Raw genomic sequence first — 20,734 nt, forward strand, 5'->3', positions numbered from 1 at the left:
AAATAAAAAGGTTGCAATACACCTGGATGTAGGAACCAGGTTGGTGTTCTTTCTGCCTCTTACACATTTTGTGGCTGGACACTGATGACAGACTGACTCAGAAGGGGCCCTTCACCGACAAACTGGGACCAATCTTAATTCCCTGGAGACCATCATTTATTTTTGGTAAATGCCATCCAAGAATATACACAGTATCATTCCCGCAGAAGAGTCTATAGCATGAAAAGTCCTGAAAACACGGTGACATAAAGAGTTCACGATTTTCAGATTCTTCAATAATTTAACGTTCTCTGCCTTAAGGCTGTTAGACCTTAAGCAATCCAGGTCTGGTTATGTCCCAGCAATAACACAGGACCTGCTGTACGATGTGTGCTAAATACACAGCAACATTCAGAAACTCCAGGTGCTTCTTCATTTGAACCTGTTTGACTTCTCTCCTTCGTAACGGGTTTGATTTTCCCAAATAATGAATGACTTAAAATAAGGTGCTTAAAAATTCCACACTGAGTCTCAAGATAGTGAACAAACACTATTTAAAAATGCCCTCTGAGCCTCAGTTTCCCCTTCTGTAAAATGAAGGGGTTGGGTTCGAGTTAGTTTTGCAGACCACACCACGGATGGGTGAACTAAATTTGCTGGGAGGAGGGTGAAGGAACCCAGCTGCAAATGTGGCTGTGAGAGGAGCAGCGGGGGCTGAGCCACAGGGCACCAAGTGGCTGGAGACAGACCTGCAGGAGGTCAGCATCTGCTCTGAACTGTCAAGTCTCAGAAGTATCTTTGTCTTCTGATCTGATCGAATATGATTGTCTCATTCCAGTGTATGTACTCACTGTAGATTTACGTGCAGAACTAAATATCCGTCTATTCATTTATAAACCGTAATGAAACCAGTCAGGTATTTCTCCTCACCAGCAGATCTTGCTTTGGAAAAACAAATATTCAGGAACCTCAGAAATTTCATTAAACCTGCAGAGAAGCATAATTCATTTTGGAGTTTATGTTCAAGGAATCAGTTCCTATCATAAAGACAATTACTGTAATCTCTTTGCCATGCAAAATTATCCCCATTTATTGTGGACCAACCGCAGGTCCAGCTCCTGCCTCTGATGAAGGCACTCAGCAAGTTCACAAGTAACATCCTTGAGGATGACCCCTTCCTGTTTCGCACAGCGTAGTCTCAGAACTTGAGGCCAAAGTAAGTAAAAAGCAAGCCAATGTCAAATGGGTTCTCCTGAGGACAGCGGTACTAAACTCAAGCCAGAAGGTGACCTCATGACCTCTCCAGGAGTGGCCCATCCGTGAGTGACAAAATGTAACCTCTAAGTACAAAGTTCCAATTACCAAAAACAAACAGGAGTCAAGCATAAGCTACGGTTGGCACTTCCTCTCGGAGCAGACAACCATCTCACACGCCAGAAGGTAAAAGGTGACCAGAGGTCCCACCTGCTGATCAAGCCAAGTGCCTGTTGGAGGCTAGGCACAGGGCAGAAGGAAGAGGCAGCCAGCAGTCAAGGGAGGGTCCCCTCTGAGGCCACAATCTCTTGTGATGCCAGTGTCCCGACCTGGACCTCAGCACACGGGTTACCCTCGGAGCTCACATAATCTTCCTGGTGATGCGATTCTGCTAAAACCCAAACTTCTTGACCAAAGACTGATTTGGCAAACCAAATCCTAGCCTGCTGCCTGCCCCTTCCCTGGGACATGATTCAGATCCTGATGGAAACACCACTGGAGCAGCTAACGGAATCAGAGCGCCAAGCTCTGTGACAGAAAAGTATGGGGATGACATTCTTGATTCATCTCACTTTCAGAGGTTGTGGTCACTAGAAAAGTGCTTCAGAACACTTTGTTCCTTCCTGCTAAATGCAGACATGTGCTGAGACAGGCATCGCCAGCAACCTTTTAAACGTTTAAAAACCAAAGGCGTTTCCAACCATAAGCCAATCTGCATGCATCCTGCATCCCCTAAGAGGTGGGTGAAGGGTAGGGGACCGGGGCGAAAAACACAACAACTACAAAATATGCCCTAGAAAAATGCAAGATCCTCATAAAACCAGCATCTCACCAGATACCCTGTTAAGCACAGAGTGTTGAAGGCTCACGAGAAAACGAGTATTGTAGTTGAGCTTGAAACACTGAACATGATTTCGAGTGATCCTTCTCGCTGCTCCGTGAGGAGTCGTTGCACTCCAGCAAAGGAGGACAGTCGGGAGTCAGCAGCCGCCCTTCCCTGTCGGTCGGCACGCCAACTCTGACTTGCGGGCCAGAGAATTAGGCTCTAAGGAGTCAACGCTAATCGCAATTGCTCTGCACTGAGCAACGTTGGCCAGAATTGCAAACCGTCATGGGGCTGACCCAAAGCTGAGTCCACCTGTGGCTGGAGAGGTTTTTGTAACCTTGCACTCCTCTGCTCCACACATGCTTCAGTCCTGCGCCTGCCTGAGAAAGTGGCCAGTCACAAAGCACCACTCTAGGGTCCTTTCCTTGCCACCCTCCCTGCAAAGCACATCTTGCCCGCTCTGAGGCCTGTGTCCCTTCCAGAGAGGGTCCTGTCTGAAAAGCAGATAAAGAACTCTGAAGAACAGACTTGGGGAAATAAGTCTACATGGAAAGGTAAAAACCTAGCCAAGGTTCCCAGAGTGACGCCGCCCTCAGAAGACCAGGCTCCAGGAAGAAAGGGCGTGAAACACCGGAACTCAGGGGTGGTGGTCCCCACGGCAGGGTCTGCTTCCTGCTGCCCCTGGGCGGGGGTGGGGGGCCAGGGACCCCAGGCTCTTCTGCTGGTTCCGCACCATGCCCCCTTGGCTGGGTTGTACATTCACTGGTTGTCAGGAGTTTCTGATGCTGCTGGGGGCGGGGATGAGGGGAGGACTGGCAGAATGTCCTGCCCAGCTCGCTAGGCTCTACACGTCGTATCGGTTCAAAGTATAGGAGTTTGGGTAGCTCGGCCGGCTGTACTGGAAGTGATCTGTCAAGATGTTGTTGCGGCCGTACTGGTAGTCACTGTGCGGGGGGAAGAGCGTGCCGTTGAGGGGCTTCTCCAGGGGGCTCCGGTGGTGCTCCTTGCTGCTCAGGTCCCCTGTCGTGACGGGGAGGAGGTGCTTTCGGGCCTGCTGGTTTGCGTCATACTTGGTCTGCAAGGTCAAGAGAGCAGTGAGACCATCAGCCTCGTGCCTGGGACGCACTCAGAGGACACAGCGGGGCTCGAGATTCATGGCCAAGAGGCCTTCAAGGTGACACAAGAGTCACCCCGAGTGGAGCTGGGGCACGCTCAGTGAATGGTTAGTGGAGCAGCCCTCCCTGTCAGCCATCCCACAGCTTCACAGGGGAATACACAGAACCTTCACAAGGAAGGAGTGAAATTCCCAAGAGTCGTGGTAGAACTGAGAGCCAAAATAGAGTGAGGCGTGAGCTTGGGGCATCTATGAGGGAAAATGGAAGCCCAGGGTGGAGGGAGCGGAGCGGAGCCAAGACCATAAACCAGGCAGTGGCAAAGCTGGAAGCTGGAACCCCTGCCTCTTGGTTCCTGGTGAGGCTCCATCCTCTCCACCAACGCTTGGTGCCTCCTTGGGTGTCAAAGGGACAGCCTCCCCCAGCCCAGACTCACCTTGTTGTACAGAAAGACTCCGAGAATGGCCGTCATCATGCCCAGGACATTGGTGCTGGTGACGGGGTTCCGCAGCATGATCAGGGACACTGTGATGACCATGATCCTCTTGGTGGCATTGGCGACTGAGTAGCTCAGAGGGCTGATGAGGTTGAGGATGCTGAAGGCGATGACGTTCTGGGCAAAGTTACAGAAGCCGCTGACAGCCAGGAGCAGAAGTGTCCAAGGCCACTGCGACACGTAGGTCTGCAGAGATGGGGGAACGAGAACAGCACTGCGGTCAGAACAGCACGCCTGCCCTGGTGGGGGTGGTGACATAGAGTGGTTTCTTGGGGGCCACACTCCCGGTAGGGGAACAGACCCAGGCAGGTCATTGTGTGATACGAGGTGCTTTTATACATACAACCTCTGTCCTTCACGACTCTCTGCATGGCACAACAATAATAATCACCACCTATTCCTGCCAAGGAAGTGGAGGTTCAGGGGGGACGTCGGGTACTTAAGGGGTGCCAGTATGACATGAACCAGAGCTTTCCCCTGTCCCTGGGCAGGGGGTGTCAGCAGAGCAGGGTCTGCATACTGGACATCACCTGTCTGAGCTGCTATGACAAAGTATCACAGGCTAGAGGGGTTACAAAAACATATTGATTTCTCACAGTTCTGTGGGCTGAAGTCCAAGATAAAGGCACTGGCAGATCCCACGTCTGCTGAGCGCCCTCCTGGTTCAGTGGGTCTCACTGGGTCCTCACAGGGCAGAAATGGTGAGGGAACTCTGGGGTTTCTCTCTTTTTAAAAATAATTTTATCTATATATTTACTGGCTGTGCTAGGACTGCACTGCTGCATGGGCTTTCCTCTACTTGCAGGGAGAAAGGGCTACTCTCTAGTTGCAGTCCACGGGCTTCTCATTGTGGTGGCTTCTCTTGTGGAGCGCAGGCTCCAGGCCCCAGAGTGCAGGCTCAACAATTGTGGTGCACGGGCTTGGTTGCTCCATGGCATATGACCTTCCTAGATCAGGGGTCAGACTCCCATCTCCTTCACTGGTGGGTGGATTCTTGATGCTGAGTCACCAGGGAAGCTCTGGGGTCTCTTAGAAGGGCACAAATCCCATTCATGATGGGTCCCACCCTCATGACCTAATCACCTCCAAAAAGCCCCATCTCCAAACACCATCATGTTGTAAGGTTTAGGTTTCAACATATGAGTTTTAGGGGGACACAGACATTCAAACCATAGCAGACATTTTGCATTGTATCAAATGGGGAGGTCCTGGGGTGGCAGCCTCTGGGTGTGCGAAGACTCCCCCCACAAGGCTGGGAGCCCAAGCCTCTGGTCTGCCCCATCACTGGGAGCTCCCAGGCAAGCTGCCCAACCTCTCTGGCTTCATCTCTGCAATGGGGAAGATGGATCCTGATGAGTCTGTACAACACTGCTGCTGTGAGGACCAAATGCAGTCATGGTTTTGAAAGTGCTTTAAAACAATCCCAAGCCAAATGAACAGAAAATGATGTTATCATCAAAACTTTAGTTGCCAACTTCCCTGGTTGTCCAGTGGTTAAGAATGCAAGTGCAGGGGACACGAGTTCAATCTCTGATCCAGAAAGATTCCACATGCTGCAGAGCAACTGAAGCCCGCATGCTCTAGAGCTCTGCAACAAGAGCACCCGTCATGGCGAGAAGCTCGGCATGCCACAACTAGATAAAGTCTGCATGCAGCAACAAAGACCCACAGCATAGTCAAAAATAAAATAAAATTTTTGAAATGAAAATTTTAAAACACAGTTTTACCATCCGACCCTCACCAGAATGAAGCCACCATAATAAAGGGGGCCTAGAAGTAGGTGGCTCAGAGGTTAAAGCGTCTGCCTCCAATGCGGGAGACCTGGGTTCGATCCCTGGGTCGGGAAGATCCCTTGGAGAAGGGAACAGTAACCCACTCCAGTATTCTTGCCTGGAGAATCCCATGGATGGAGAAGCCTGGTAGGCTACAGTCTACGGGGTCGCAAAGAGTCGGACACGACTGCGCGACGGAACGGAACAGAGAAGTAAAAACTAAGATCACGGCACCCAGTCCCATCACTTCACAGCAATAGATGGGGAAAAAATGGAAACAGTAACAGACTTTATTTTCTTGGGCTCCAAAATCACTGCAGATGGTGACCAGAGCCATGAAGTTAAAAGACATTTGCTCCTTGGAAGAAAAGCTATGACAAACCTACACAGTAAAAAGCAGAGACATCACTTCGCCAACAAAGGTCCATATAGTCAAAGCTGTATTTTTTCCAGTAGTCATGTATGGATGTGAGAATTGGACCACAAAGCAAGCTGAGCACTGAAGAACTGATGCTTTCAAACTATGGTGCTGGAGAAGATTCTTGAGAGTCCCATGGACAGCAAGGAGATCAAACCAGTCCATCCTAAAGGAAATCAATCCTGAATATTCATTAGAAGGACTGATGTTGAAGCTGAAGCTCTAATACTTTGGCCACCTGATGTGAAGACTCAATTCATCAGAAAACACTGATGCTGGGAAAGACTGAAGGAGAAGAGGGCAACAGAGGATGAGATGGTTGGATGGCATCACCAACTCAATGGACATGAGTTTGAGCAGGCTCCAGGAGATGGTGAAGGACAGGGAGGCCTGGTGTGCTGCAGTCCAGGGGGGCGCAAAGACCTGGACAAAACTGACTGGCTGAACAAAAGAAACACCAACTAGCAAACATCAGGACCACACACTCCTCAAAGAGCCTGGGCTGACCTCAGGCCAAGTCCCAGACTGCTCCAGCCTCTCACACAGGAGGACGGTGGTGTCTAGTGGCCCTGCCAGGAAGGGAGCTGCAGCAATCCTCGGGCAGTGGCCTGATTCCATCTCCAGCACCCTCTGATAGGGAAGGATCATGTAGTCCTCTTAAAAGTGAGGGAGATCCAAGTAGGGACCTGCTCAGAACTGCCTTCAGGGCGAGCTGGCCTGTTCTCCCAGGAATTCTTCCCTGAGGTGACCCACAGGGACTTACAAGCTATTTTTACAAGGCAGCCTGCTTGCAAAGATATCTTCCAGAAAAGCAACCCAGCCAATCCAGCTTTTTAAAAGAACTAACATACAAAAAAGCTGAGTGTTTCTTCCTTCGTGCGGATAGTTCCATGTGTTTTAACACACATATATTGATTTGTGTAGCCGACACCACAATCAGAGTTCAGAACAGCTCCATCACCCCATGACACTCTCCAGGGCTTCTCTGTGCACCCTCCCTCCCCAAACCTAGGCAACCACTGAGGTGATCTCCATAATAGGTTTGTCTTTTGGAGACTGTCCTCTAACTGGAAAGACACAGCATGGAACCTTCTCAGACAGGTTTCTTTGATTCAGCATAATGCCTGTGACGTCCACCCAAGTTGCTGTAAGGGATGACAGTGGTACCCTTGTTATTGCTGAGAAATGTTCTGCTGTACAAACACATCGAAGTTTCTTTCTCCATTCACCTGCTGAAGGACATCTGGGCTGTTTCCAGTACTCTGTGATCATAAACAGAGTTGCTATAAACATTTGTGTACAGGCTTCTGTGTGACCCTGAGTTTCAGTTCTCTAGAGGAGACACCCAGAAGTGAGACTGCTGGGACCTGTAGTCAGTGTATGTCCAACTTCAGAAGAAACTCCCAGAGTTTTCCAGAGTGGTCGCGCCATTTTGCAGTTGCTCCAACAAAAGGAAAATTCCATCCTTGACAAACATGGTACTGTCAGTACTTTTCATTGCAGCTATTCTATTAGATACAAAGCGGTATCTCCTCATGGTTTTAATTTGCTTTTCCCTAATGACTAATGATGTTGAACATATTCCACATCTGTACAATCTCAATGGTGAAATTCAAGTCTTTGGCCTATTTTTAAACTACTATTGAGTTTTGAGAGTTCTTTATATATCCTGAACCCAAGTCCCTCTGTCAATATCTCACTAGCAAGTTTTTTTTTTTTTTTCCCAGTCTGTAGCCTGTCTTTCTTTAGTAGTGTTTTGGAAAGAAAAAGCCTTTAACTTTGATGAAGCCCCCATTTAGCAAAATTTTCTTTTTAATGGACTGTGCTTTTGGGGTAATGTCTACAGACTATTTCCAAGTCATGAAGATGTTTCCTTTATGTCTTCTTCTAAAGGTTACCACTTTTGCTCTTATATTTAGGTCTAGAATACCTTATGAGTTAAATTTTGTATAATGTGTGAGGCTGAAGTCAAGGCTCAGATCTTGCATATGGATGTTCATTCACTCCAACACCATTAGTTAAAGAAACTATCCTTTCTCCACGGAGTTGCCTTTGTAACCTTTGTAAAAAATCAGTCACCTGAATCTGTGAGTATACTTTCAAGCTGTCTATCTGCTCACTGATGGATGTCTTTCTCCACCAACATCCATACCTTTATACTAAGTCTTAAAATTATGTAATGTGATTCCTCCAATTCTTCTTTCTTAAACTTATTTAGCTATTTCAGTTCTCTTGCCAGTCAATGTAAAATTTCCAATCAGCTTTTCTATATTAAAAAAAAATTAATATATATAAGTATCTGTCTATCTCCAAATATATACACACAGGGAGATAGTTTCTCAACATTTTTCATTAATGCCTTTGCCCAGCAGAACAGTTAAAATTTAAGTAATGATTTATAGTTGAATATAAGAAGTATAAGATTTTGTTGAGTAGAAAGAATTTTATTTCATCCTTTCAAATCTTTCTTTACCTTGTTTTATTGCTCTGGCTATTAGGGGAAGAAAACTTTCAATTTCTCATCATTATGTTAGCTATATATGCCTTTGATCAAGTTGAGGTAGTTTCCTTCTATTTCTAGCGTGTTGACTTTTTAAAACTCATGACTAGATGTTGAATTTTGTCAAATGCCTTTTCTGCATGAGTTGGTATGACTATGTGTTTTTTATTAGATTGCATTGATTGATTTCAAAGTGTTGAGTTAGCCTTGCGTTCCTGATTTAAATCTCACTTTTTCATAGTGTAGTATATTTCTTAACATATCCCTGCATTTGATTTATTCTAATATTTTATTAAGGACTTTTGCCTCTATGCTCACAAGGGATATTGGTCCTTTTTGTGGTTTGTTAATATGAACCAAAAGTGTTCTTTTCCTCTTCTGTTTTCCAGAGGAGATTGTGCAGAACTGGTGTTTATTTTTCCTTAAATGTTTGGTAGAAATTACCCATAAAACTATCTGGACCTGATCACTTCTTTTTAGAAGACTTTAAACTATGAATTCAGTTTCTTTAATAGTTATAAGATTCAAGTTATCTTTTTCATCTGGAGTGGGTACGTTCTGATAGTGTGTGGTTTATGAGGAACTGGTCTATTTCAGCTGTCACTGATTTTATGTGTGTAGAGTTGTCAGTAGTATTTTTATGGTTTTAAGTTCTGTGAGTTCTGCAGTTCAGTTCAGTCGCTCAGTTGTGTCCGACTCTCCACGACCCCATGAATCACAGCACGCCAGGCCTCCCTGTCCATCACCAACTCCCGGAGTACACTCAAACTCATATCCACAGAGTCGGTGATGCCATCCAGCCATCTCATTCTCCGTCGTCCCCTTCTCCTCCCGCCCCCAACCTTTCCCAGCATCAGAGTCTTTTCCAGTGAGTCAACTCGTCGCATGAGGTGGCCAAAGTATTGCAGGTTCAGCTTTAGCATCAGTCCCTCCAATGAACATCCAGGATTGATCTCCTTTAGAATGGACTGGTTGGATCTCCTTGCAGTATACTGTTCCCTTTTTCATTCCTGATTATTTGTACTGTCTTATCCCTCTTTTTTGCTTCAGTTAAAATTTTTTTTCTTTTCCTTTGAGACTTCCTCTTTGGTCCATGGATTATTTAGAAATGTGCCGTTTAGTTTCAATTGTTTAGAGATTTTCCTGTTACCTCTTTGTTATTTACTTTTAATTTTACTATGATCAGAGCATATACTTTGTATATTTCCAATCCTTTTCTTAAGGTTTTTTTATGACATACAATATAATCTATTTTGGTGAATTTCCACATGTACACTTGAAAAGATGTCTATTCTGCTGCTGCTGGGTAACATATTTTATAAATGTCAATGAGATTTCCAGTTGGTTGATAGTGGTGTTCAATTCTTTATTCCTGATCTTCTATAGATCCAGTGATTTTGGAAATTCTATATTTGTTGGATATAGAATTACGTGTTAACAGTTCTTTAGTTTTAGTACTTTACGAATGTTATTCTACTTCATGGCTTCTGATGAGATACCCCCAGTTGTCCAAATTGCTGTTCTCCTATAAATAATGCATCCTTTTTCTCTTTTCAAGCTTTTTTTTTGAATCTTTTTCTTTCTGGGGCTCAAACTAGATACCTCCTGCTGACTTATCTTCAAGTTGTGGACTTCCCTCTGTCATCTCTATTCTGCTACTGAGTTCATCCAGTACCATCCAGTGAGTTTAAGTTGTTTCTTCCATCTTGAAATTCCCACTTGGTTCTATCTTCTATTCTTCCCATTCGTGTCAAAAACACTCTTGGAGCATGATTATAAATAACTGCTTTAAAGGCTTTGTCCAATAATTTCAACATCTGGGTCATCCCAGTACTGGCATTTGTTGATTGTCTTTTCTCATAAGACTTGAAATTTTTTTGTTTCTTTGCATGCCCAGTCATTCTGGATTATATCCTGGACATTTAGAATATTCTAAGACTGTAGGCCCCGTGGAGAATGTTATTTGGTTTTAGCAGACTCAGCTAGGTTCAGGCCACAAGCCTGGCCCGCCTCCAGTGGGTTGTGGCTCCACCACCAGCTCTGTTTTCAAAGCCTCTCCAGTGGCGCACGGCTCTGGCCCAGGTGTGCTCCACCCAGTGGTCAGTCGTGGTCCCGGGTAGCAGACTGTTCTCTCTGTACGCTGTCAGGATCAGATCCTCAAATGTGCAGCTCAGGATTTTGTTGTTTTATTTTTAAAATGGTAATTCTGTCTTTCCAACTTTAACTGCATTTCAGATTTCGGCTTGCTTTTCCATTTTGGCTCTGCCTTTTTTGTTTTTTTGCTTGCACTGCACAGCATGCAGGATTGAGCTCTGTAACCCGGGATTGAACCCATGTCCCCTGCAGTGGAAGTACAGAGTCTTAACCACTGGAACACCAGGGGAGTATCTTCATGGTGTTCTATGAGATCCTTTCCCCCGGGTTCCTTCTTTCCATGTCTCCTTGGTATTTTCTGGTTTCTGAGGTCTCCCTCTTTCAATCATCCAGTCAGAAAGCTGGACTTAATAACTCCACTCTGATTCCTTCCTACAACTGTACCTCCTTTCAGGGCCAAGCAGTGGGAGGATGAAGGAAAGAAAAAAAAGTGCAACAGGGGCTAATCCTATGCTGCGACTGCAGAGGGAGGCTGCCCACCTCAGCATCTTAGGTGCCTATGGGACCTTGCTGCCACCACCAAATGGGCCTGCTGGGGGCCTGGGACCTGAGAGGACAAAGGAAACAGAAAACAGAGGATCCCCCCTATCCTCTCAGAGCATCAAGAATCTCCTTTCCCCCTCAGCAAGCCAGTAAAGAGGGCTTTTCACTCTCTTCCTCCCCCAGTGCCCACTTCTGTGTTTCCAGATGCTTTAAGTCCAGGCTGAAGACACAGGAGGCGAAAGAAAGCAAACCCACAGCTGGCTCAGTGGTACTTTGTAATCTAGTTTTCTCCACCAGCCTGCCTGTTCCCATTTACTTTTCAGTTCTCAAGTACTGGCTTCACCCATCCTGTCAATGCTTTAAAACTGGGCCACCTGCTTCAGAGTCTGGAAATCCATACCTGGCTACAGTTGAGCTGTTGGCAGCAGGTCTGGATATGTCTGGCAACTGCCTGCTGTAGCCTTTGAATCTTGGAAACATGGTGAGTAGCAGCCCCCAGATGATGTGTCTCCAACCTGAGCTTTCTCGCTTCCACTATGGAGCACAGCACCAGGACAAAGTTAACTCGCCTGGCTGCTGTGGGAAGACACAGGGGAGGGTGGGGGGCCCTGCTAGGAGCCCCACTTTCAGGGGCAGCAGTGTGGAATGCTGTGTGCTGCTAGGGCTGCTGCTAACACGCACAAGGGCCCCATCAAGGTAAATAATATGTGGCTCCAGGGCTTCCCTGATGGCTCAGTGGTTAAGAATCTACCTGCCAATGTAAGAGACACAGGTTCAGTCCCTGGTTCAGGAAGCTCCCACGTACTGTGGGACAGCTGAGTCCGTATGCCACAACTACAGAGTGTGCATGCCAGGGCCCGTGAGTTGGCAACTACTAAAGCCTGCATACCCTAGAGCCACGCCCCGCAGCAAGAGAAGCCACTGCAATGAGAAACCTGCACACCGTAAGTGGAGAGTAGCCCCTGGTCACTGCAACCGGAGAAGGCCTGCATCTAGCGACGAAGGCCCAGCCCAATCAAAGATAAACAAAACAATGACCTCGACGAGAAAAAGAGGCCACCAATGGCAATGCAAGTAAGTTTATCACTAAAAGAAAGCCAAAAAATGTCCTAAATGCAAGAGAGAGCAAAGCAAAGAGAGCAGCGAGAGAGCAGAGCACAGTCTACAGACACCTGTTTGTGGGTGTGTATACAGAGAGACGCCAGTGAGTTAGAACAGTGCCACAGCACTGACACCAAACCTACAGACCAGACACAGCAGCCAACAAAAGGAGACAGACAGACCTGACAGGCCAATATGGAATGGTCCCCAGGACGTGTTATTGCATGAAAACCTTTTCTAAATATCTAAAATATCTGCTACTGCTGAGTCGCTTCAGTCGTGTCCGACTCTGTGCAACCCCATAGACAGCAGCCCACCAGGCTCCCCCGTCCCTGGGATTCTCCAGGCAAGAACACTGGAGTGGGTTGCCATTTCCTTCTCCAATCTAAAATATCTAAAAAGTCACTATTTGTATAAGGAGGGTGGAGGAATGAACACACTTGGCCCTCAGTAGCTGTGGGGGATTGGTTCCAGAAGTCCCCAGATCTGAGGATGCTCAAGTCTCTCATATAATAAGATAGTGTAGTGTAGGGACTTCCCTGGTGGTCCAGTGGTTGAGACTCTGTGCTCCCAATGCAGGGGATCCACGTTTGATCCCTGGTGACGGAACTAGATTCCATGTACCACAGCTAATCATAAAAAAATCCCAAGTGCTAATAAGACCTGGTGCAGCCAGGTCTTAACTAATAAATAAATTAGTTAATTTAAAATTTTAGTTAAATAAAATGGTGTAGTACAATTTATACTCAGCCCTCTATATCTATAGCTTTCACATTTGCAGATTTAACCAATCGTGGATTGCAATTTTGATCCTTAGTTAAAAATCTGTGGATATCGAGGCCTGACTATATATAGAAATTTGCTTATATTTATGAAAAAAAAAAAAAAACCACGAAAAGGGTAAACCAAGATCACAAAAATGGCTACTTACAGGGGTGGGGGGAGGAGGCAACAGAAAGTGAAGCCGGACTTCTTTGAATAAACCCTGCTATATCATTTGGAAACATAAAGGTTTGACATACTCTATGTGGGGTGGGGGGGGACTGCCTATAAATTGAAAACAAATGGAAGTAAAGGAACCCAAATGTACACGAAGTTGGTGACAGAGGCACATTGTGAAAACAACTATTTCAAGCACCCTTAGAACACAATATTCCAGTTGTCCATCTGTAACAAAGTCTGCTCTAAGGACAAAGAGAACCGCCAAGAAACCTAAACTGTCTACCTGCAGCTGTCTCATAGGGTCTCACTCGGCAGCAATTATGCGTGTGTGCGGAGAAGGCAATGGCACGCCACTCCAGTCCTCTTGCCTGGAAAATCCCATGGATGCAGCAGCCTGGTGGGCTGCAGTCCGTAGGGTCGCTAAGGGTCGGACACGACTGAGCGACTTCACTTTCACTTTTCACTTTCACACATTGGAGAAGGAAATGGCAACCCACTCCAGTTCTTGCCTGGAGAAACCCAGGGACGGGGGAGCCTGGTGGGCTTCTGTCTGTGGGGTCACACAGAGTCGGACACGACTGAAGTGACTCAGCAGCAGCAGCAGTGCAGTCATGTATGAAGAGCTTCGGTGTATGTGAATAAGAAATGCTGTGAGAAACCAAGTGCAGCAGAAAAAGATGCAAATAAACAGTCAAAGGAATAAGAAGCCCTGCACTGTTACACTGGAATGAGGATGGCTTGCGATAAACTCTCCCCTATGCCACTAAATGCGTCTTAGTTTTCCACTGCCGCCGCCGCCGCTAAGTCACTTCAGTCGTGTCCGACTCTGTGTGACCCCATAGACGGAAGCCCACCAGGCTCCCCCGTCCCTGGGATTCTCCAGGCAAGAACACTGGAGTGGGTTGCCATTTCCTTCTCCAATGTGTGAAAGTGAAGTTGCTCAGTCGTGTCCGACTCTTAGCGACCCCACGGACTGCAGCCTACCAGGCTCCTCCATCCGTGGGATTTTCTAGGCAAGAGTACTGGAGTGTCTTGCCATTGCCTTCTCCGAGTTTTCCACTACAAAGGCTTAAAAATGACAGCCCAGCAGCAGCGAGGACATACAGCGCTCAGGTCTCTGAACACCACTCTCTCTGCGGAAAGCAACCTGGGTTCCCGAAGGAGCTCTGGGATGGGAGGTGCTTGCGATGAAGGAAGACATCCTGTCGGACCAGAAGCTTCCTAGGCTGATGTGTGCTATCAGAAGGGCAGGGAGCCAGCAGGAAGGGCTCTGTCAGCCCAGGCAGAGATAACCTGAGTATCAAAGAATCCTGTGTACACCTGACAAGCACGGGTTCACAGCAATACAAAAACTAAAGAACCCTCCTTCACCTGAAGAAATAAAACTTAGCTCATTAGTTAACACCGAGGCAAGCTCTAATGCTTTACTCTGAAAACTCATAATTGAAAAGGCAAGAGAGGCAGTAATTGCTTTTTGTGCACTGTACTTCCAGGTAATAAACTAGTTCTGGCTGATGAAGGCAAGTTTGTCACAGAAACATTACAGCTAATCAACATGGAAGGGAAGTTAGAACATGGAGCCCCAGTTTCCTCACCCTGAAACCAGAGATAACCTCCACTGCATCCATAGATGGTGGTAAAGATTAAAAGACCAATGTCAAGAATCCAGTCAGGGACTTCCCTGGCAGTGCAGTGGTTAAGAATCTGCCTGCCAATGCAGGGAACACAGGTTTGATCCCTGGTCCAGGAGAATTCTTTATGCTGTGGAGCAACTAAGCCTGTGAGCTGCAGCTACTGAGCCCACACACCGAGAACTTGTGCTCTGCAACAAGAGAAGCCACTGCAATGAAGAGCAGTCCCCATTTGCTTCAACCAGAGAAAGCCCAAGCAGCAATGAAGACCCAGCGAAGCAAAAAATAAATAAATTTCTTTAAAGAAAGAATCCAGTCAGACCTCATTAAGCCCTACAATGACTCCATCCAACTCAGACCTGAAAGAACTATGCCACTTCCTTATCACTGTTGCTTGCATTAGTTTCCGGTACATTCTCTGGAGGCTGGTCCCGTGGGTGGTGGGTGGGAAGATGCTCTTCCCTGGGCTCAGCTCAGAGAGCTATGGATGCATCTGGAGTCAGTGGCAGTGCAGACAGAGATGACACCAAGAAAGGACTCGAGCAGTGCAAGCACAGTTTCAAAAAGGCCAAGCGAGACCTGCACCAGACTGTCGGGGTGAGAAAGTTGCCTGTGCTGGCATTGCTTCTTCCTTGAATGCACTGGCACAAATGCAGCAGTTATCAGCAGCTGGGATCTAGCACGATTGAGAAGAAAATGCATAAGAAGCTGACTTCCTTGACTGAATGCAATGTTGAATCATCAAAGAGCTGAGAGCTAAAACGGCTGGCGGTCAGAGGCGTGATGGCCCAGTCAACACAGAGGCGTAATTCTCTGACAAAGCAACTGCTTCGGAACCAGCTAAGAAAAAGGCATGTTCTTGGCACAGGCCAACTCACCAGGTCGCTGCTGACCAGGAAAGCCGAGAGATCTACCAGGACCCACGTGGGGATCATAAAAAAGACGGCATGGCAGCCCAAGATGTTCAGCAGCCGGAGATGGTGGATCCTTGAATCTCTTAATACCTGAAGAGAGAAAACCTCTTTAAAGGCTGGTTGTAACTATAAGTGAAAGAGGGGCTCCGCTTACCCAGGCCCCAACCATGGTGACTGCACATTATCCCTGGTATCTGACCTTGACTGCCAAACCTGCAAGTGCACCTAAGACGAGACACACTGCCCGTGACTCAAACAAGCACAGTGTTTCAGATGCAAAGCACCCAGAGAAGAAAAACAAAAATGAAACAAAAAACCAGCAACACTCAATTGCTGGTAAAGCTACAGTGAAACAGGCACTCTGAAATGGTACTGGTTCATGTCTAAATTGGTATATAGTTCCAGAAAACAAGCAGGCAAAGTATATCAAGAGCTGTAAATACTTCATATCCTCTAACCCAAGAATGATAAACTCATCAAAAGGAAATAACCCGAGAAATAGAAAAATGTTTTGCACAAAGATGTTCATAAACTGTATTATTTGTAGAGAATAGTTGGAAATAATCTGCATGTGCAATAGGGAAACCAACTGTGTTAATTATGGTACCTGAAAAGAATGTGAGTATTATGAGTTAGGAGCAATAATTTTTAATGATATGGGAAAATGTAATGTTAAAATAATAAATGAACAAAGCAAAACTTAAAAAGTATGTATACTATTGCAACTCTAAAAACCATGCAGGAAAAAACCCTTAGCATTAACAGTAGTTCTCATTAGGGAACAGTACTGTGACTTTCCTCAAGAAAGAGGAAACCCTGAGCCAGGGGGCAGGTCTCTGTCGAGTCTTGGTCCCCACCACCTACTACAGCGCCTGTCACACAACAGGTGCTTAATAAGTTTTCTGATTTCTTTTCACTGTGCTTTTCTCTATTTTTTCACATTGAATGTAAGTCAACTTCCTAATAATAATAAAGCTATTTAAAAAACAAAACAATAGAAAATCAGCAGAAGGGTGACAGGATGTTTTTTGTTCCAACACTGAAGAAATCTTTACCCGGCTACTTTTTAGATGCCACCCGCACACCCCAGAAACAGCAGGTGCACCCAGGATGGCACCCCAATACCTTTTTGGAGAAAATATTCTGAAGTGAGAAGCACAGTGTGGCAGCAAGGGCACTGACAAGCCCCCACATGTCGAAGGACAGCTCAGTGACGGTGGCCAGCAGGACGCCGCTGATGATGGGGATGAGGGACAGGTACACCTGTGAGAGGATGCAGGAGTGGCTGACAGGCCAGGGTCGAGCTGGGCCACCCAACACTGACGCCCGGAGGGAAGCCTCGACTGTTCTCTTCCCTCCCCAAGGGGACGCCACCTACCACTTTGGATGCCGGTGTCAGCTGTGACAGTAATACTCTGGGGCGTGGGGGAGAGGCAGATGGTTCTCAGGCAGGGCTGTGTCACTGTGGGCCCCCCCACCATGCCAACACCCCCATTAAGAGCCACAAACCAGGGCTGGTCCTAACAGGATCTACCCAGCTGCCACCACCAACACACCAGGATCTGAAATGTTAAGCCTCTGATGGGCTTCCTGGGTCCCTCTTATTTTGCACTCTTCCAGTATGCAGTTATCCCTGGTGAGGGCACTCCCCCTACACCTGAAGGACTGGAGACCTCCTTGCCCTTCAGGGGTCACAGTTCACAAAGGCCAAGATCTTTCCCTGACCCAATGCTCCCGAGACATGGGCAGGTTCCCCAGCTGTGCTCTCCACCCACTAGAAGCACCCTTCACATCATCGGCGTCCCTGCACTCCTTTAGGGCAGCTCTTTGTTCACTGAGCAGGCACCCAACAACTGCTGGCTGCAAGAATGAGTAGTGGGTGCTGTGACCGGGGGCTTCCAGAAGGTTCAAGCATTTCCGGGCCTGGAAAGTCCCCAGAGCTCTCACGACTAAATAGGCTCCCAACTTTCAGAGAAATGGGGTCCATTCCCAACATTTGGGTTTCCTTACTCCTGGCTCATCCTTCCCCTACAGAGGATACTTATAAAGCACTTTGGGGACTTCCCTGGTTGAAACTCTGCTCCCAAAGCAGGGGGCTGGGGTTTGATCTCCGTTCAGGGAACTAAAATCCCACATTCAGCACAGAACGGCCAAAACAAATAAAGAGATTAAAAACAGCACTTCAGAGATTTTGGGAGGGGGTGGTGAGGCTCTGCACGCCCACCCCCACAACGCAGGCTAAGAGTAAGAACTCTGAGTTCCAGAATCCCTGCACTCTCAGTACTGGCTGGCCCGCAGGTTCTTCCTTTTGAAGTCTCATTGCTTCCCCTGAGATGAAATGATCACCGACCTTATCTGGAAAGGGTGGGGCCACAGCTTAATCTATCATCATCATCATTAGTCTCCTGCCTAAGCCATCCCCCTGTCTCTCCTCCCTGTGAAAGGTTCTGGCTCCCTGCCCAAGCCAGGTACAATGACCCTTCCAACAGGAAACCTGATGAACACAGTGGGCTACTGAGAGAGGCAAGACACACACCTCCCAGCCAACTCCGACCTGGGGAGACCAGTCACATCTGACATCACCTCATGGGTGGGCTGCAGGGCACACCAGATCTGGCAGGAGACGGGACTGACCGAAAGCAAACACCAGCCAGGGGTGGCCCCATTTCTATAAGCTGATCCAGGGCACCGCCGTTCTAAGTTACATAAAATACAGGATGCCAGAAACCAACCGCATAGAAAAGAGGCGCTCTGTCCAGCATGAAATGGGTTCCAGCTGGGACAAAAGGAATCCCACTTCCACTTAAGGACACAGGGCAGGGCTGTCTCTGGCTGAAGCCACAGCTTCTCTCACTCCAAGCCAGGAAATACCCTGGCTTGGCATCTCGAACAGACCCTGGATTGTGCCCAGAGCATCTTCCCCATGCAGCCCTGGGCTCTGCGGGCTGCTTTCACTTCCATTTCCAGACATTCACAATTCCTGGCTGTTTTTATTTCAAAGACTTTGCTGGGCTTTGCCAAAATCAGATTCCTCTGACTAGCTTCTCACTTCTGACCCCAAAAATCCTGAGCCTGACCACTATCTCTTGCAAAGATATAAAACTCTGTCAGAGTTCCGTTCCAGCAAGTAGTCAGATGTTCCAACTCTCATTCCACTGGAGAGGGGTGGTCTGGTCAAGATGGGACCAAGTTATCCAAGTTGCCTACCAGCAACCCCAGGTTGGGAATCCAAACAGGGAGGACTGCTGGATCTGAGATGGGCAGCAGCATCCTGAGAACACACATCAGAAACAACTCAGGAACACACCCCCCACACGCTACTGCCCTCGGGGTGATTCCAGAACGTTAGCAGCAAAAGAGCCACCAGAGGTCTAGAAGATGACTTCCTTATTTGACAGGAAGCCAGGGAGCCTGCAGACCAGGAACCTGGACCACGTCACCAGCTCAGCAACAGCTGGGAAGCCTTTGGGGCCCCCACCGGCCCAGAGCCCTCCTAGGTTACCTTGGTGCTCTGTTTCTCCTTCATGATGATCCGGGACAGGAGGACCACCCAGATGGGCATGGTGGCCTTGACTGCAAAGAGAGGGTAGGGGCATTCAGGGAGCTGCGCTAGTCCCAGAACCCACTCTGGGACCTGTCCCAACCCCACTGAGGGGTGAGGGGTAGGTAGGCTTGGCTGCCCCTCAAGCCACTTCAGCTCTTCTCTATCTGTGGGCCTTCCCCGAACCCAACAGTTCTGATCCGCCCTGCTCACTTTCCAGCTTTCTTCTCAGTCCCTTCCCTCCCGGAAACCCTCTCTTGCTAAAGGCTTTGGCGGCCTCCAGCGCCTTCTGAACTGAAACGGACTTCTAAGCCCGACATTCCAGGCCGTCGAGGGCACCCGAGCCGGCGCACTCCGACCCAAGCGTCAAAGCCCCAGGTGGCGAGCGCCAGCCGCCGCCCCCTAGGCCAGCCTCGGCACCCACCGGTGTGCGCGTAGGACACGGGCACCTTCCATATGCTGACGTGCGCGGACACTGATGCGAAGTACTTGCCGAAGGCGAGCGGCAGCACGTAGCGCGGGTAGAAGCGCGGCGGTAGCAGCGGGCCGGACGACTGATGCGGAGCGGGCCCAGGGCCCGAGACGGGCGGCGCCGGGGGCACGCGCCAGGCGCGGAGCAGAGGCGGGAGCCCCGCGCACAGCGCCAGGATGTGGCACAGCGACACGGTCACGGGGAACGGGAAGGCGCTCAGGATCACCTTGTTGACCACATTGCCGCCCGCGCTCAGCGCGTACCACAGCAGGCACAGCGCTGCCACCCGCGCGCCCTCGCGCGCACCCCCGCCGCCGCCCCCCGCGGCTCCCGAGCCCCCCGCGCCCGCGCCCACTCCCGCCGCCGCCGCCGCCATCCTTCGCGAGCGGCCGCCCCTTCCCGCCCGTCCGACGGTCCGACGCCGGGCGGGGGCGGGGCCGACTGGGCAGGAGCGCCAGCCAACGCGGCTGCCTATTAGCCACCTGCGCTCCCGTCACCGCCAGGCGCCGGCCGACGCGCCCGCCACCACGTAGCGAACGTAGGCCCCGCCCTCCCTTCGATGGGCTTCCTGGAGGGCGGGGTCTGTCCCGGAAGCGGAAGGCAAGGGGGCCGTGAGCCCAGAAGGGCTCCGAGAGTAGTGGGCTGGCCTGAGGGAGCCTAACTGGGTCCCGGTGCACAGGCGGAAGGGAGCGGTAGGACCCCGCTATGTCGGTGTCTGTGAGCGGGCGATCGAGTTCGCGGGTCAAACCACGATATCCGGGCTGCATTGGCGCCCTCCAGCCAGATTCCTGATGGTCGGAAGACAAAGGTAAAAGACTAGACCTTTCGGGAGGAGAAACCGAATGGTGTAAACCTCTCCATGGGCTAAATTTTTTCTGCAAAGCGGGAGCGAACTCCCGTGGCCGCACTCCCAACAGAAGGGTCAGCCCAGAGCGCCCTGGAGCACGTTCTGGGAATGCGCTGTGCGGTATTACTGTCTTCATTTCACCAACTGATGGACCGAAGCCCAGAGAAGGGAAGCGACATGGCACGGGTCCTCTGGCCAGTTTGGGAGTCGCAGTAATGGCAACCTTCTCGGGCACCTGTCTCTAGGGATCTGCAGGAGGGAGGGGCGTAGTGCTGGCCCCTACTGCTAATGC

General features: G+C 48.9%; 1 protein-coding gene across 2 annotated transcripts; it reads right to left on the bottom strand.

Annotated features, from left to right (window-relative positions):
* Positions 1-119: 119 nt before the first annotated feature.
* SLC35E1 (solute carrier family 35 member E1) lies at positions 120-20,085 on the bottom strand. 2 transcript variants are annotated; one of them, XR_008686374.2, is made up of 7 exons: positions 19,548-20,085; positions 19,085-19,155; positions 16,708-16,845; positions 15,547-15,672; positions 3,608-3,853; positions 2,066-3,134; positions 120-966 (listed from the first exon to the last, which is right to left on the bottom strand). XR_008686374.2 is itself a non-coding variant. In XM_055428800.2 (6 exons), the coding sequence occupies exons 1-6, from the start codon at positions 19,969-19,971 to the stop codon at positions 2,904-2,906; spliced, it is 1,236 nt and encodes a 411-aa protein (XP_055284775.1). In that variant the 5' UTR covers positions 19,972-20,085; the 3' UTR covers positions 120-2,903. The 2 variants fall into 2 exon arrangements, 1 of the variants encoding a protein (XP_055284775.1); XM_055428800.2 differs by having other exon boundaries at positions 120-3,134.
* Between the last annotated feature and the right edge of the window lie 649 nt (positions 20,086-20,734).

The sequence above is a fragment of the Moschus berezovskii genome, chromosome 8 (genome assembly GCF_049115385.1).
Source record: "Moschus berezovskii isolate FMDL1 chromosome 8, NW_MosBer_1.0, whole genome shotgun sequence".
NCBI lineage: Eukaryota > Metazoa > Chordata > Mammalia > Artiodactyla > Moschidae > Moschus > Moschus berezovskii.

What these genes read in the sequence shown, in the direction of transcription:
- SLC35E1 (XM_055428800.2), bottom strand. Translation starts at nt 19,971, where the DNA reads ATGGCGGCGGCGGCGGCGGGAGTGGGCGCGGGCGCGGGGGGCTCGGGA. An exon ending in CGTGTCCTACGCGCACACCG is followed by an intron (nt 19,156 to 19,547) that starts GTGGGTGCCGAG and finishes CTCTCTTTGCAG; the next exon opens with TCAAGGCCACCATGCCCATC. An exon ending in AGGAGAAACAGAGCACCAAG is followed by an intron (nt 16,846 to 19,084) that starts GTAACCTAGGAG and finishes ATCCTCTCACAG; the next exon opens with GTGTACCTGTCCCTCATCCC.